Source organism: Aquarana catesbeiana, linkage group LG01 (assembly GCF_042186555.1).
Source record: "Aquarana catesbeiana isolate 2022-GZ linkage group LG01, ASM4218655v1, whole genome shotgun sequence".
NCBI lineage: Eukaryota > Metazoa > Chordata > Amphibia > Anura > Ranidae > Aquarana > Aquarana catesbeiana.
The window spans coordinates 555,536,987-555,551,906 of NC_133324.1; the positions used below are offsets into that span (position 1 = coordinate 555,536,987).

The following is a 14,920-nucleotide window of genomic DNA, read 5'->3' on the forward strand; positions in this document are numbered from 1 at the left end:
CAGTAAATTAATCAACTCCGGGGGAGCAGAGAAGGTCAGGCAGAAAAAGAAGGAGAAAGAAATGGGAGATAGTGTGGGGGGGACATAGGGGTGAAAAAGGGGGATGGGGTGGGGAGGAGTGATGCAGAAAGAAAAAGAGGGAGGAATCAAGAGCCCAAATATCCACTTTTATTCAACATTACTTGCTGCATTCTTGTTGCAGTGAATAAGAGAGCAAGTCATTAAATCAGCACGACAGCCAGGCAGCTAGCATGTATTTTAGAAGGAGGTCAGGAATGGCACCTGTTTAATGATATCCAGCAAATGATGCATGTGTGCTAAAGTCAAATAGTTCACTGAGTTTAATCTAAGCTGACTGTAGTCCTTTTCATGCACATGCACACACTGCTGTAACAAAATCAGTGGGAATGCAGTAGAAATGTAATTCTTGGAGCCTGTGCTGTTTGACTTCCCTACTTATCTTGCATCCCCATGCACATTCTAATTGGTTGCTGTGAGAAACACCTTAATGTTTTCTTTTTACGTCTGGGTTTCTGTATAGAGAGGCAGCAAGGAGCTTCCAGTGGTATTCTGGCATTAAAATTAAGCCTCACTAGGTTACTTATATAAAGGAGCAGAGTAAATTGGTGCAGTACAAACAATGCCTTGACAAAAATTAAACTACTGAGAAGGTAGTGTATGCTCCTTGCATGCATCTGAAGTTGTTTTCCTGAGCCTATGTTATGTCCCGCTATTAATACCCTACGCAGTCTTTGTACGTTTATTCCTTATGCTGTCATCTGTTTGTCCTAGATGCTCTGTACCTCAAGCCCCAGACCATTATTTGTCAAGTTTGTCTTGCTTCTTCCATAATGATCTCTGTAATTCTTTTATCTCAAAGATTGTTCTTGTGCATCCTTTCTCACACTTTGGGCAAAGGAGGGAAATAATTGAGTTGGAAATGCTGTAATTCTATTTTAGCTGAACACATTAAAACAGAACTCCACAAAAAGTCATAGACTACTAAAAGTTAAATATTAAAAAAAATGCAGCTTTTGCTGCAATACGCATCTTCAGTCTGGAGCTGTCCCCATGCAGTAATTTGTTTTCACCATGAGATGGCACCGGTCATTCACTTACTCTAAGGCTGTCATGGATTCATCTTCCAATGGATACCTTCCTTCCTGGGTTTGGAGTTCTACTGCACTGAAGAGTGCAAGGAGTAAGGACCTTGCCTGGACCAGCAAAAAGGCCTTTGGGAAAAAAGTGTGTAAGTTTGGCTGCGTTTGTGTGTGTATAAATATATACAGTGGGGACGGAAAGTATTCAGACCCCCTTAAATTTTTCACTCTTTGTTATATTGCAGCCATTTACTTAAATCATTTAAGTTCATTTTTTTTTCCTCATTAATGTACACACAGCACCCCATATTGACAGAAAAACACAGAATTGTTGACATTTTTGCAGATTTATTAAAAAAGAAAAACTGAAATATCACATGGTCCTAAGTATTCAGACCCTTTGCTCAGTATTTAGTAGAAGCACCCTTTTGATCTAATACAGCCATGAGTCTTTTTGGGAAAGATGCAACAAGTTTTTCACACCTGGATTTGGGGATCCTCTGCCATTCCTCCTTGCAGATCATCTCCAGTTCTGTCAGGTTGGAGGGTAAACGTTGGTGGACAGCCATTTTTAGGTCTCTCCAGAAATGCTCAATTGGGTTTAAGTCAGGGCTTTGGCTGGGCCATTCAAGAACAGTCACTGAGTTGTTGTGAAGCCACTCCTTTGTTATTTTAACTGTGTGCTTAGGGTTATTGTCTTGTTGGAAGGTAAACCTTCGGCCCAGTCTGAGGTCCTGAGTACTCTGGAGAAGGTTTTCGTCCAGGATATCCCTGTACTTGGCTGCATTCATCTTTCCCTCTATTGCAACCAGTCGTCCTATCCCTGCAGCTGAAAAACACCCCCACAGCATGATGCTGCCACCACCATGCTTCACTATTGGGACTGTATTGGACAGGAGATGAGCAGTGCCTGGTTTTCTCCACACATACCGCTTAGAATTAAGGCCAAAAAGTTCTAACTTGGTCTCATCAGACCAGACAATGTTATTTCTCACCATCTTGGAGTCCTTCAGGTGTTTTTTAGCAAACTCCATGCGGGCTTTCATGTGTCTTGCACTGGGGAGAGGCTTCTGTCGGGCCACTCTGCCATAAAGCCCTGACTGGTGGAGGGCTGCAGTGATTCTCCCATCTCCCAACTGCATCTCTGGAGTTCAGCCACAGTGATCTTTGAATTCTTCTTTACCTTTCTCACCAAGGCTCTGCTCCCCTGATAGCTCAGTTTGGCCGGACGGCCAGCTCTAGGAAGGGTTCTGGTCGTCCCAAATGTATTTCATTTAAGGATTATGGAGGCCACTGTGCTCTTAGGAACCTTAAGTGCAGCAGAAATTTTTTTGTAACCATGGCCAGATCTGTGCCTTGCCACAATTCTGTCTCTGAGTTCTTCAGGCAGTTCCTTTGACCTCATGATTCTCATTTGCTCTGACATGCACTGTCAGCTGTAAGGTCTTATATAGACAGGTGTGTGGCTTTCCTAATCAAGTCCAGTCAGTATAATCAAACACAGCTGGACTCAAATGAAGGTGTAGAACCATCTCAAGGATGATCAGAAGAAATGGACAGCACCTGAGTTTAATATATGAGTGTCACAGCAAAGGGTCTGAATACTTAGGACCATGTGATATTTCAGTTTTTCTTTTTAATAAATCTGCAAAAATGTCAACAATTCTGTGTTTTTCTGTTAATATGGGGTGCTGTGTGTACATTAATGGGGAAAAAAATGAACTTAAATGATTTTAGCAAATGGCTGCAATATAACAAACAGTGAAAAATTTAAGGGGGTCTGAATCCTTTCCGTCCCCACTGTGTGTGTGTGTGTGTGTGTGTGTATATATATATATATATATATATATATATATATATATATATACATATACACAGTATCTCACAAAAGTGAGTACACCACTCACATTTTTGTAAATATTTAATTATATCTTTTCATGTGACAATACTGAAGAAATTACACTTTGCTACAATGTAAAGTAGTGAGTGTACAGTTGTATAACAGTGTAAATTTGCTGTCCCCTCAAAATAACTCAACACACAGCCATTAATGTCTAAACCACTGGCAACAAAAGTGAGTACACCCCTAAGTGAAAATGTCCAAATGGGGCCCAATTAGCCATTTTCCCTTCCCGGTGTCATGTGACTTGTTAGTGTTACAAGGTCTCAGGTGTGAATGGGGAGCAGGTGTGTTAAATTTGGTCAATGAGAAAAAGAAAAAGGGTATGGGACTTTATATGAGGCCAATGAAGATGCCTCCATCCCCGATAATGGAAGTATATAGGAGCAGGGTTTGGGATTTAATATGAAACATGCTGCCAAGGAAACCTCATGACATAGATGTGTCTGGTGGGTATACCATAATTGCGACCATATAACATGCATAATATAATAACATGATACATCTATAATAATAGCATAAAAAAAACTTTATTACATAACATAATACATAATAATATGATGGCATAATGGCATATCGACGTAATAGTACACAGTAGTAGCATCATGAAAAAACCCAAGACTCATTGTAAGGTGTCTTCACAGTAAATAATATAATTGAAATTGGTATGATCCAAAGAAATATAATGTTGGTAATAATCTTGAGGATGTAAAGGAAGTAGCATCTGATAGCTCGATGCATTTTGTGGATAAAGTGCCACTCTTCAGTAGCAGATGCAGGGTAGGTGTCTATAAAAATGTTAAAAGTAAATTTAAATTGGGTAAGTATATAAAAAATATATATATAAAAAAAAGGAAAAGAAAAATAAGTACAAGGGTAGGTCCCCCACTCATACTTACAAACAAACTATGAGTCTGGGCCTGGGCATGGAAAGCTGAAGGCTTAGTTTGTTATTTTGTATTTTTTTAAATACCTATCCAATTTATATTTACTTTGTCCTGTGGTCTGATGAGACCAAGATAAACTTATTTATTTCAGATGGTGTCAAGCGTGTGTGGTGGCAACCAGGTGGTGAGTACACAGCCAAGTGTGTCTTGCCTACAGTCAAGCATGGTGGTGGGAGTGTCATGGTCTGGGGCTGCATGAGTGCTGCCCGCACTGGGGAGCTATTCATTGAAGGAACCATGAATGCCAACATGTACTGTGACATACTGAAGCAGAGCATGATCCCCTCCCTTCGGAGACTGGTCCGCAGGGCAGTATTCCAATATGATAATGACCCCAAACACACCTCCAAGATGACCACTGCCTTGCTAAAGAAGCTGAGGGTAAAGGTGATGGACTGGCCAAGCATGTCTCCAGACCTAAACCCTATTGAGCATCTGTGGGGCATCCTCAAATGGAAGGTGGAGGAGCGCAAGGTCTCTAACATCCACCAGCTCCGTGATGTCGTCCTGGAGGAGTGGAAGAGGACTCCAGTGGCAACCCGTGAAGATCTGGTGAACTCCATGCCCAAGGGGGTTAAGGCAGTGCTGGAAAATAATGTTGGCCACACAAAATATTGACACTTTGGGCCCAATTTGGACATTTTCACTTAGGGGTGTACTCACTTTTGTTGCCAGTGGTTTAAACATTAATGGCTGTGTGTTGAGTTATTTTGAGGTGACAGCAAATTTACACTGTTATACAAGCTGTACTCTCACTACTTTACATTGTAGCAAAGTGTTATTTCTTCAGTGTTGTCTCATGAAAAGATATACAATATAATATTTACAAAAATGCGAGGGGTGTACTCACTTTTGTGAGATACACCCCCTCATATTTTTTTCTTTTTTTTTTTTTTCTTTTGTTATTTTATGAGGTGGTTAGAGTTCAGCTTTAAGTTCTTTGGGAAATGAGGCCTCTGCAGGTGAAGAGATTGCTGAGATCACAAACCCTTTTCTGAGTACATTTGTATGGGTGCCAGGTGAGCTCTGTTATCCTTCTGGTTGTGTTTCTTGTCTAAGTACAATTTCTGATTAATTCCCTCTTTTTGACATTTGACTTTCCCCACATACATTTTCTTACATCATCCCTGGATATCCAGTACGTTTTAGTCTCTGGTTACCCTACTCCAGCACTAGGAGGCTCCAAATTCCCAGTACACGCCAGCAGTCCTTTGATGGTTGCTACAATAATGTTGTGTGACATTTGTGGTTAGTTTTAAAACATGGGACAATCTTAGCAGTTGTAGGGCAATAAAGATGCATCCCCTCACATGTTCACTGTCAGTATATAACTTTTTCCTCTGCAAGTAAGGACTTTCTTTTTTCCATCAGTGCTAGCCTCTAAATTAAATGCTCATAATATTTGCCCTGACATTCTGACACAATAACTAATTTAATATTCTAATGATGACACACATTAGACTTTGGCAGGAGCAGTGATGTTCTGAATGACCTCATTTAACAACGCAGACAATTCCTTACCGTGACTCACATCTGATTTTCTTTTTACGAAGCATGAGTGTAAAGAAAAAAAAAAAAAAAGAATTTCAGGAAATGTCAGCAGACGTAAAAAGTAAAAACAGGGGGAATGACAAAAAGGGGGCAGCGGTGGAATAGTAAAGAATCCCTTCTCCAGTTCTGTAGGGCTTGGTAATTTTGGCAACCAATGTGGGCGGGGAAATGAATGGGACTACAGGCATATTTAGCTTGTCAGTTCTCAGTTGCTCAGACTTGCAAAAGGGTTTTCCTTAACAAGCTGTCGGTTTCCTTTTTATATGCTTCAGTTGCTTCCATTGCACAAGCTGAAAAACCTATAGTATAGTAAAACCTCATAGACAAACTACTTCCTAACAGCAGTACCTACAAGCAAAAAAAAAATCTCCAGGAATTTACAAGAATCAAGGTGGATTTTTTTTTTTTAAAGCGCTCAAGTGTATTCAAAAAGCCTTGAAATATGATCGCTTTAGTGCTCCCATGGATATGCATGTTAATTGTGAACTCCTTGACTCGTAAGTAGTATTCTTTGTATGTCTTTTAGGTAAATGCATGCACAGGTTTAACAGCAGTTTAAAGGCTGTGATACTTTGTCCACAGAAAAAAAAAAAAAAAAAATGACAGCTTTGAACTTACTATGCATTTAACATTAGCCTTTGCTGTAAACTGAATAATTGTTGCAGACAGATATATCCAATTTTCTGTTATGAGTTACTAATTATTTAAAATATTAAAAGGAATTTTTTTTTTCCTTTAGCTTGTATATGTTGTTCGGATTTGAAAATCATTTATGTGTTTTAACTTAACAGTAAAGTGTAGTGGATTGCATTAATACTTTACAAATAAATAAGTTAATAAACTGCCATCCTCCTATCATAAAATGGAGATAAAGATGAAAGCACCGGATACGAGACTCTACATATAAACAGTAGTGGTACAGCTCTCAGCTGTTTAAGTGAAGCTTAGAACATATGAAGGCAAATGCAGTTGTTGAACAGACTTTTTTAAATTGAAAAGGTACGTCCACATAAATCCTTCTGCCTGAGAATTGCCAGTGTTTCCGCTGTGCCTCTAAAATGCATGCTGAAGTTATTGTTTTAAAGCATAGTGAAAATATACAAAGCTGTAAGATTTGCTCTTTAGTTAGGAAAGGCAAGATCACGTGTAGCAACAACAACAACAACAAAAAAAAGTCCATTTGATCTGGGTACAATGCAGCTTTTCCAACTGATGTGCATATGCACAGGAGATGTAAAGAAGGTCTGCAAAAAAAAAAAAAACGAATGTGGAAGTTTATGTGTGAATTCCTGATTTGACTTGCTTGAAGGAAAGCAGAAAATGTAATCTTCCTAGAGGTTCTTGGTAAGAGGGGTAAGCTGTTGCCTGCAGGAACATATTAATTGGAACAATAAATGGGGAACAGTTTTAAGTAGCATGGACATGGATGATGAGAAGCAAATAAGGCTTTTTAAGAATCTGCTGCTTAGTCCCACTGCTGCTCACTGCTTTCACTCATTCATTCATTCTTCATTCATCCTTTACATTTGACACATAGCAGGTTCATAAAGGGGCTCTGAGCATCACTCTTATTTCCAAACACTGAAGTTGGCATAGTATGTTTAATGAATGCTTGGTATAAGTGGGGCATATGCATATGAATTTTTTACATTAATAAATGCAAAAGTATGATTTGAGCACTAATTTGACAATTGAATCTTGTTTTTTTTAAATCAGAATATGTACAATTGAATTATGTTTTTTTTTAAATCATATTATGTACAATTGAATGATGTTTACTTAAAATTTAGCAAACTCTAATTGTCCCCTTTAAGGATGAGGGCAGGTATTTTTATTTCAGTTTGCTAAAATCCACATGCAAAGAAGATCACAAATTACTGCAGATAGCTATCTTAAGTATAGATTTTTTTTATTGTTTTATGGTATAATATATATCATATATTTAATATAGTATTGGTCTGGAGCTAATAGCATGTTATTGTGGTGACTCTGTGGTCTGTGTGAATGGTGTTTAAATTTGGAAACATTGTATTGCAGCTTGACGCAGTGTTTGGAGCTGAATGGGTTGCCTTTAAGATACAATACTGCTTGGCTGAGGTATCATATTGTTATCCTTAACACATCAGAGTCAGAGGATCTGGTATTATACAAAACATAAAATAAATTTACATGTAAAGGCACATCATATCTGCAGCGTACCAGAGAAAGCCAATGAAGCCTTATGTACTTTGTGCAGATTAAGGAAAAACCCATACTCAATGATTACTATGCTTATAAGTCTTAGTCATTACCAAATTATTAAATGTACATGTGAACAGACAGAACAGATATGTGAACAGACAGCACAATGCAGCCATATTGCATGTGCGTGTATACAGATTAATATGGTAGGCAAAATGTTAAGTATAGACTTCACTAATCATAGCGCACAAAAAGTATTTTTGCATGTGCTACACAGCTAGGAACATAAATGCGCATTTGCGTTTTTTTGCCTAGAAAAAGGGATTCAGACTATTTTATAAGATTTTTTTAAATAGTCTTAATGTATTAATACATTATTTTTACCTTTGCAAAAATGCAAGGACAGGAAAATACATTGTCAGTCCTTTCTAAAATAGATTTCACTACCTAGAGTTGTGACATCGTATGCCTCTCATGTTGTGCAGCCATAAACTTAGACATACCTTACTTACACTGTCGAGCTAAGACAGAAAACAGCTCATACATTTGCTTGAAACATTATCATGGGCAAGTGTAAGTTGTTAGTTAAAAATTACATTTCTGTTTTAAAATTTTCACGGTTTCTGTGAGTAATATTGAGGACCACTTAATTTGTAGTATACATCTGAGAATTAATTCAACTATTCTGTCATTTGTGATCGCAGATCATACAAGTGCAATTCAGTGACAAACATGGAGTAAAAATACTGCAGTTTGTGACAGGGCTGATTCTTTTTTGGGGGGATAAGGGAAAATCTGGGATTTGGCAGGAAATTTTTCAACTTAACCTTAATCAAGCAATTTACATTACTGCATGAATCCATGTTTACATGTTACTTGCTGAGGGACATGGCCTACCAGGGTGTTAGAAAGCCTTGTTTTCTTTAACATTATACAATAAAGGAAATATAATAATGTAGGCAGTGATTTTACGTTTTAAATTTCAGCCACCAATTTGGCCTGACTGCGCTTAGATTTTGGCCAGCATCTGTGTCAGTGAATGCTGAAAAAGACTTTAATTTAATTTTCAGCTCAACGTTTGTACTGACTGTAAGTACAGACTGCTGGAACTACTCTCATTTCTTTCACTTTAACAAGTGGTCTGGTCTGTGCCGCTCAGTGACCAAGAAATTGTAATAAAATCAGTTTAACAAAGCAGACCTGGGGTCACATAGAATTGTACGTGTTAAAAACATCTTGTACTTGTTAAAACCATCTCCCTGTTTCTAAATTGCCTTGTTTCATCATTAGGAAACCTGCATAGACTTCACATTACAAAAAAAAAGCTATGAACAGAAGTTGGATGCTTTTTCCAAATTAAAGATATTTTTTCTTTTGGTCCAAAGTGGCACCAGATGGGATTTGCAATCGTATGTTATTTATTAGAGTCTATTGGATGCTAGATGAGGCAAATAAGTAAAACTCCTTCAGAAATATGACATCTATTGATTATAGGTAAAATAATGTTCTACGATGGAGTCAGTCTTTCCAATGCATTCCTGACTACTGAAGTATTAGTCTTTGACCCTTATGTTACTTGTAATGTTGACTAAGATTTCATTGTTTGTTATATTGTTATGAAGTCATTATGAAGTCATTCTCTCGTTGCATGTAAGTTCTGTGCATGTGCACAAAACACCCCAGAGAAGCATATTCAATGAACATTTTTTGTTGCTTTTTTATTTCTGGCCTACCAACTTATATTCAGTACAATTATGAACAGACATCATTGTTAAAGTACACATGCACAGTGCTAAACTGTAGGACAATGTAAGTGTTTACAACTGTATAGCAGTTTGTTTATTTAGGGAGAATCATATTAGATCAGAGCCAACAGTTGGTATCTGAAATGAGTAGGATGTTGTTTTTCAGGGACTTTTTATTCTTCTTTCCTAGTTTAGCTGACATAAGTTGACACATATGGGTACCTTGCCCAATGAGTACTGTCCAGTAGATATGCATGCTGGGTAACAAAGCAGTCCGCTCATTCCATAAAGAATTAACATAAGCCCTTCTGCATTAGTGCCTTTACTATGCTTAAACGTTAGAGGTTTAAGTGGATTAGGGTCATATAACTGAAATGGGCACTAAAAACTCCCACACATGTATAGTAATTATCTATAAGTGCCTTTAACCTGGCTGTTTATCTCTCCTGAAAATAAACATTTTAGTACATACAGGATGCTAAGTAGATCAGTGCATTCAACTAAATCCAAAGGACATGAACACCCTACATGACAGAATTTGTGTAACTACTGTAGACTAGAATAATATTGATGCATGTTCTGTTGCACAACCCCTTTTTCAGCTCTTAATCTGAAGTACGGTGTAAATAAAACTATATCTAAAGGTAAAAGACAGATTAAAAAGGAAAAGTATGCCAAAAACAAACAAAAACCATTAGGCCACATCAAGCTTCTTCTCCAGCTTCCCTACGTGAAAATGATTGGATCATGCCAGTTTTAGGATTAAATAAAATATAGGCAGCATTTTTAAAGCATAAAACCAGTGTAAATTGTATTTAAACTAGTAAAACGTAATTACCAAATGTAGTTCCCTGGATTTGTTTTACCTTTTTTGATACATGGCACAAATAAGCTAAGAAATTACCCATAACCACATTATAAATAGGCAAAATCAATTAATATTTCTCATGACTGATCTGTGTTATTCTGTACTTGATCTGTATTGTGCTAGGAGGGGTAAACTGGTAAAAATATGGTTTGTGACTTTTTATATAAAAAAAGCCTACAACTAAGTAGGGTATTCTCTATTTGAAATCATTGTGCTGATGCCTTTGAGCATATAATGCACATGTAATGTACACAATATTGATATTTAGAGTATGCTTTACCAAAGGTTTACTAGGCCAATTAATCTACTTTCTCTTTAAAACCCATTCTCAGAATGAGGGGAAATTGCTTTTTTCACCTAATTAGGTTTCCTGTTTGAAATACCTTAGCCAAAGTTGCATCATTGAAGCACAGTCTAACTAATTTGCCCAACAGTAAGGCCTCTGAAATATTTTATTTTGATTTGTAAAATTTTCATCTAAGTGTAACCTTAAAATGACTATAACTAGTTCCTAATATTTCCAATGAAAGTACATCTTATACAGAGTTAGGCATGTTTTTGAGTATATAGTACATCTACGAGGAACAAAATGACTGTTGATCATGTAAACATATATTCCTATTGCATGTAAATGTATTACTGTATGGATGTCTGCTAGGAAAACTGACAATAAAACGTTTACAATGGCACAAATGCAATGTGGATGCTTATTTGTTTATAGTATTCGGATAAAAAAAACTCCCACTGAGTAAACAACATTATGAGTCTATATCTTTGCTCTATATAATTAGGCATAAGGACTATGCTTTCTCATACAAATGAGAAAGCATAGTCCTAAACTAACACCCAGTTAGTTTAGGAAAAATGTATAAAGGGAAAAAAAAACTTTGCATATAATTAAATATTTAAAGGGAGCAAAGGTTAAATTGGCCAGCATAAAAAATATTCCTTTAGTTAATCAGGAGCACTTAGGTGTAAATAGATGTGATTGGGGGAATGTCTTTATTAACCTCTGACTTAGTTAAATGCCAGTTACTATTTACCTGTGAAACCGTGGGGTTGATTTACTAAAACTGGAGAGTGCAAAATCTGGTGCAGCTGTGCATGGTAGTCAATCAGCTTCTAACCTGAGCTTGTTCAATTAAAGCTTTGACAAAAATATTGGAAGCTGATTGGTTTCTATGTAGAGTTGCACCAGATTTTGCACTCTCCAGTTTTGGTAAATCAACCCCTTTGTCTGGATTGCAGTTTGGTGAAATATGCATTTTATGGCACATCTTTTGTTACCACGCCTTTTGTAACAGTTATGGAAGTATGTGAGTAAGGAAAGTTTTAATACTTACCTAAACAATGTGATTAGAGAAATAGAATAGAAGATTTCATACTAGAAAAAAAAAATAGGCATTCAGCACAACTAATATTACTTTCTCTGTTACTATTTGCAATTATTTCGTAATAAATAAGTATAGCAAATTAATTACAGAACATGATGGAAATGCATTAACACGTATATATTGTGTATGTATTATTATATGCTATTTCTTAATCGTACTGTTTATTAACAGATAATCATACCATCAATGTCCAATTCAATGAACAGTTTAACGGGTATTTCCATTTTAAAACTTCATAAAACTACTATCACAGTATAAAAAAAATAGCAAAATATCCAACTTGCATTGCATAGATATGGGCGTGATCAATAAAGTGATGATTTGCAATGTGCAGTAAACTATATTATCTGCATAGAAATTTTCAGACAAGTCTCTTTGGGTCATTGACATTTTGTTGGGCACTTGGAGGCTTAACTTGTAAAAACTCATTGCAGAATTTGGTGAACCATATCCTAAATATGTTTTTTTCCTATTAAAATAGACCCACCCACAGCTTCTTCCAATCTGCATTTATTACATTGCTAGCAGTGCTCCTTATGATGATTGTTTTCCAGAGAATGGTGAACATTTAAATCTGTAGGTAAGGCATTTTACAGGACAAAAACATTTTTAGCATCTGTAAAATAAAAATTTTTGCAAGCAAGAGATGAGAGTCAATTGCACCATTTTGTCAGCAATAAGCTGATAGAGACTGGATCTCTAAATAACTTTTAAAAAAAGAAACAGGATTCTCTGCATTATTGAATCTAAAATTGATATGTCAGATGACATCTGCGTAACATTGATTTGCTAGCGCAGTCCCAGCAAGATTTTTACAAGTTGTTGCCAGCTTGTATATGTTGTGACTTGTTGCTTTTTACATAAATAAATATGGTGGCATCCTTATGATTTTCTTTCAGCTGTTCTGTTCCTAGCTACCCTTAATGTAAAACCAAGCTATTGACATATTTTGAAGTCATACTGGTTAATAATAGGACTGATAATGATTTTGACAGACTAGAAAAGAGAGTATGAGTACATATTGCTCAATCCATTAAGGGTCGATAATTATAAAAAGATAAAGGACACCTAAATTTATAAGCATACTGACCTTACTGACATTACTAGATTTGGCACCTTTATACCTACATTTTTTTTTAGTCCATGCAAGCTACCATTTTCTGAACACATATGGCATGTTTATCTCAGTGATGTACCTCAGAAGTCTGATTTATCAAGTCATTGGAAAGAAAGAGTTTATGGTACTCCATAGCAACCAATCACATTCTGTCATTTTTTCGGTGCGGGTTTGATGTTATATAGTAGAATAAATGATTGTGAAAAGACAGCTTTTATTTTAGAAACTTAGCTGAGAGATAATCAAGAAGGATTTTAGTGAAGTAATATTATTTCTTTTAAGAATAATATCCCCACAGGTCATTTATTTTGAGTATGATTAACTACTCAAAAATGTAGTTTGCTTGGAACACCTGTATTTATCATTTTAACTTGCACAACCCATTTAAGTTAGTTATGATAAAGATTAATTTTTCATTATGAAATCTTAAATATTTCTTTCTACTAACAGTCATGCGCTCAAGACATTTTGGAGATTAGGTCTAAAAATAGATCTTAGTAATGTTCTTCCAGACTTTGTATTTGGAGCAATACCATTTGGCAAGTAAAAGAGATAAATGTATCAATGTTTAGAAATTCTGAAATGTTTTCACTATCTTGGTCAATGAAAGCATCTTCTTAAATTGCAAATATTCTTTTATACACTTGAGAAAATTGAGTACTGTCCGTGATACTTTTTTTATTTGCACTAACATACAATTTTTCAGGACAAGCTTTCGGGGTATGTCCCCTTCTTCAAGGTCCAAGAGTACTGCTTGGACCTTGAAGAAGGGGACATACCCCGAAAGCTTGTCCTGAAAAATTGTATGTTAGTGCAAATAAAAAAAGTATCACGGACAGTACTCAATTTTCTCTGTCACAATTGCACTAATACGGCTACAACAAATCAAGTTTTATACACTTAAAATTGATCATATTTTTCAGTAGCAAACCTCAAGAAAATGTCCTAAAGAAAAGATTTGAAAGAGGATGATCCAATCACTACTAAAAATGGTTGTCAGGAAAGTTAATTTCAAATGAATTAAAAATAAATATAAAGAACAAGTTGAATAGTAAACATAAATATTTAGAAATAATTGCAGGGTAAACCGTGGCAGTGGTCTATTTAAAAATGTTTTCAAAAAATATTCCTACAATTTTCACTCACTTTTCAGTAGTAATCCAAGTAAAAAACGTGTGAGTTGTGGGTGAAAACATTTTTAAATAGGTCCCCAAGTCTTACTTTGTTAATTTATGAAGACACCACCATAAGTACGGTAATAGGTGCCATCTTTGGTGCACATCCTGTGAGAAAGTTGTTAGGGATACGGTGCTTATCTAATGACAACCTGGAAATGTAATAATATCTGTGTAGGTTTCATAGAAGTTATAAAGTAACCTAGGCTGAATTTTCTGTAAATAACAATGTGGCGGGTCTTAGAAAATAAGAAATCAGCTCACAAGAAAAGAAGGCATTCATCCAAGCATCATTGGCAGGATTGTAACAATGACTATATGTGATAGCTAGGCATTTAGAGACTTTCTAAACATAGAACACATGTTGTAAATATATATATATATATATTCTGTTTGTGGAACTGTTAGATACAGTTTGACTCTGTTTGGGGAACTAACTAAACTGCACAACCAAGTACTTGGCTTCTTGTCCAGCTTTGGTTTCTGGAGTCTATTTCACTTTTTCTTATTGCTTTAAATTCTTAGTAAGCATCTCCAGAGCATGATGCTTAGTTTAAAAACACCATGGGGGTTATTTACTAAAGGCAAATCCACTTTGCACTACAAGTGCACTGCAAGTGCACTTGAAAGTGCACTTGCAGTGCACTTGGAAGTGCAGTCGCTGTAGATCCGAGGGGGACATGCAAGGAAAATAAAAAACAGCATTTTAGCTTGCACATGATTGGATGATAAAATCAGCAGAGCTTCCTCTCATTTCAGATCTTCCACTCAGATCTACAGCGACTGCACTTCCAAGTACACTTTCAGTGCACTTCCAAGTGCACTTGCAGCGCACTTGTAGTGCAAAGTTGATTTGCCTTTCGTAAATAATCCCCCATATCATCATGTCCATGCTTGGTGTGAAAACCAAAAGATGAGAATGCCATCAGGTTGAGAAAAGAA

General features: G+C 36.3%; 1 protein-coding gene across 4 annotated transcripts in view; it reads left to right on the forward strand.

Annotated features, from left to right (window-relative positions):
• The first annotated feature begins 4,988 nt into the window (after nt 1-4,988).
• CRLF1 (cytokine receptor like factor 1) overlaps nt 4,989-14,920 on the forward strand; it is a 240,440-nt gene continuing 230,508 nt past the window's right edge. For 2 of the 4 annotated variants that reach the window (XR_012235660.1, XM_073595878.1), the window contains exon 1: nt 4,989-5,995. Coding sequence is in view for 3 of the 4 variants with exons in the window: in XM_073595878.1 (XP_073451979.1) it covers nt 5,941-5,995 (55 nt within the window). In the remaining variant the exon portion in view is untranslated. The remainder of the gene's footprint in view (nt 5,996-14,920) is intronic. The other 2 variants (XM_073595987.1, XM_073596071.1) reach the window with 1 other exon arrangement.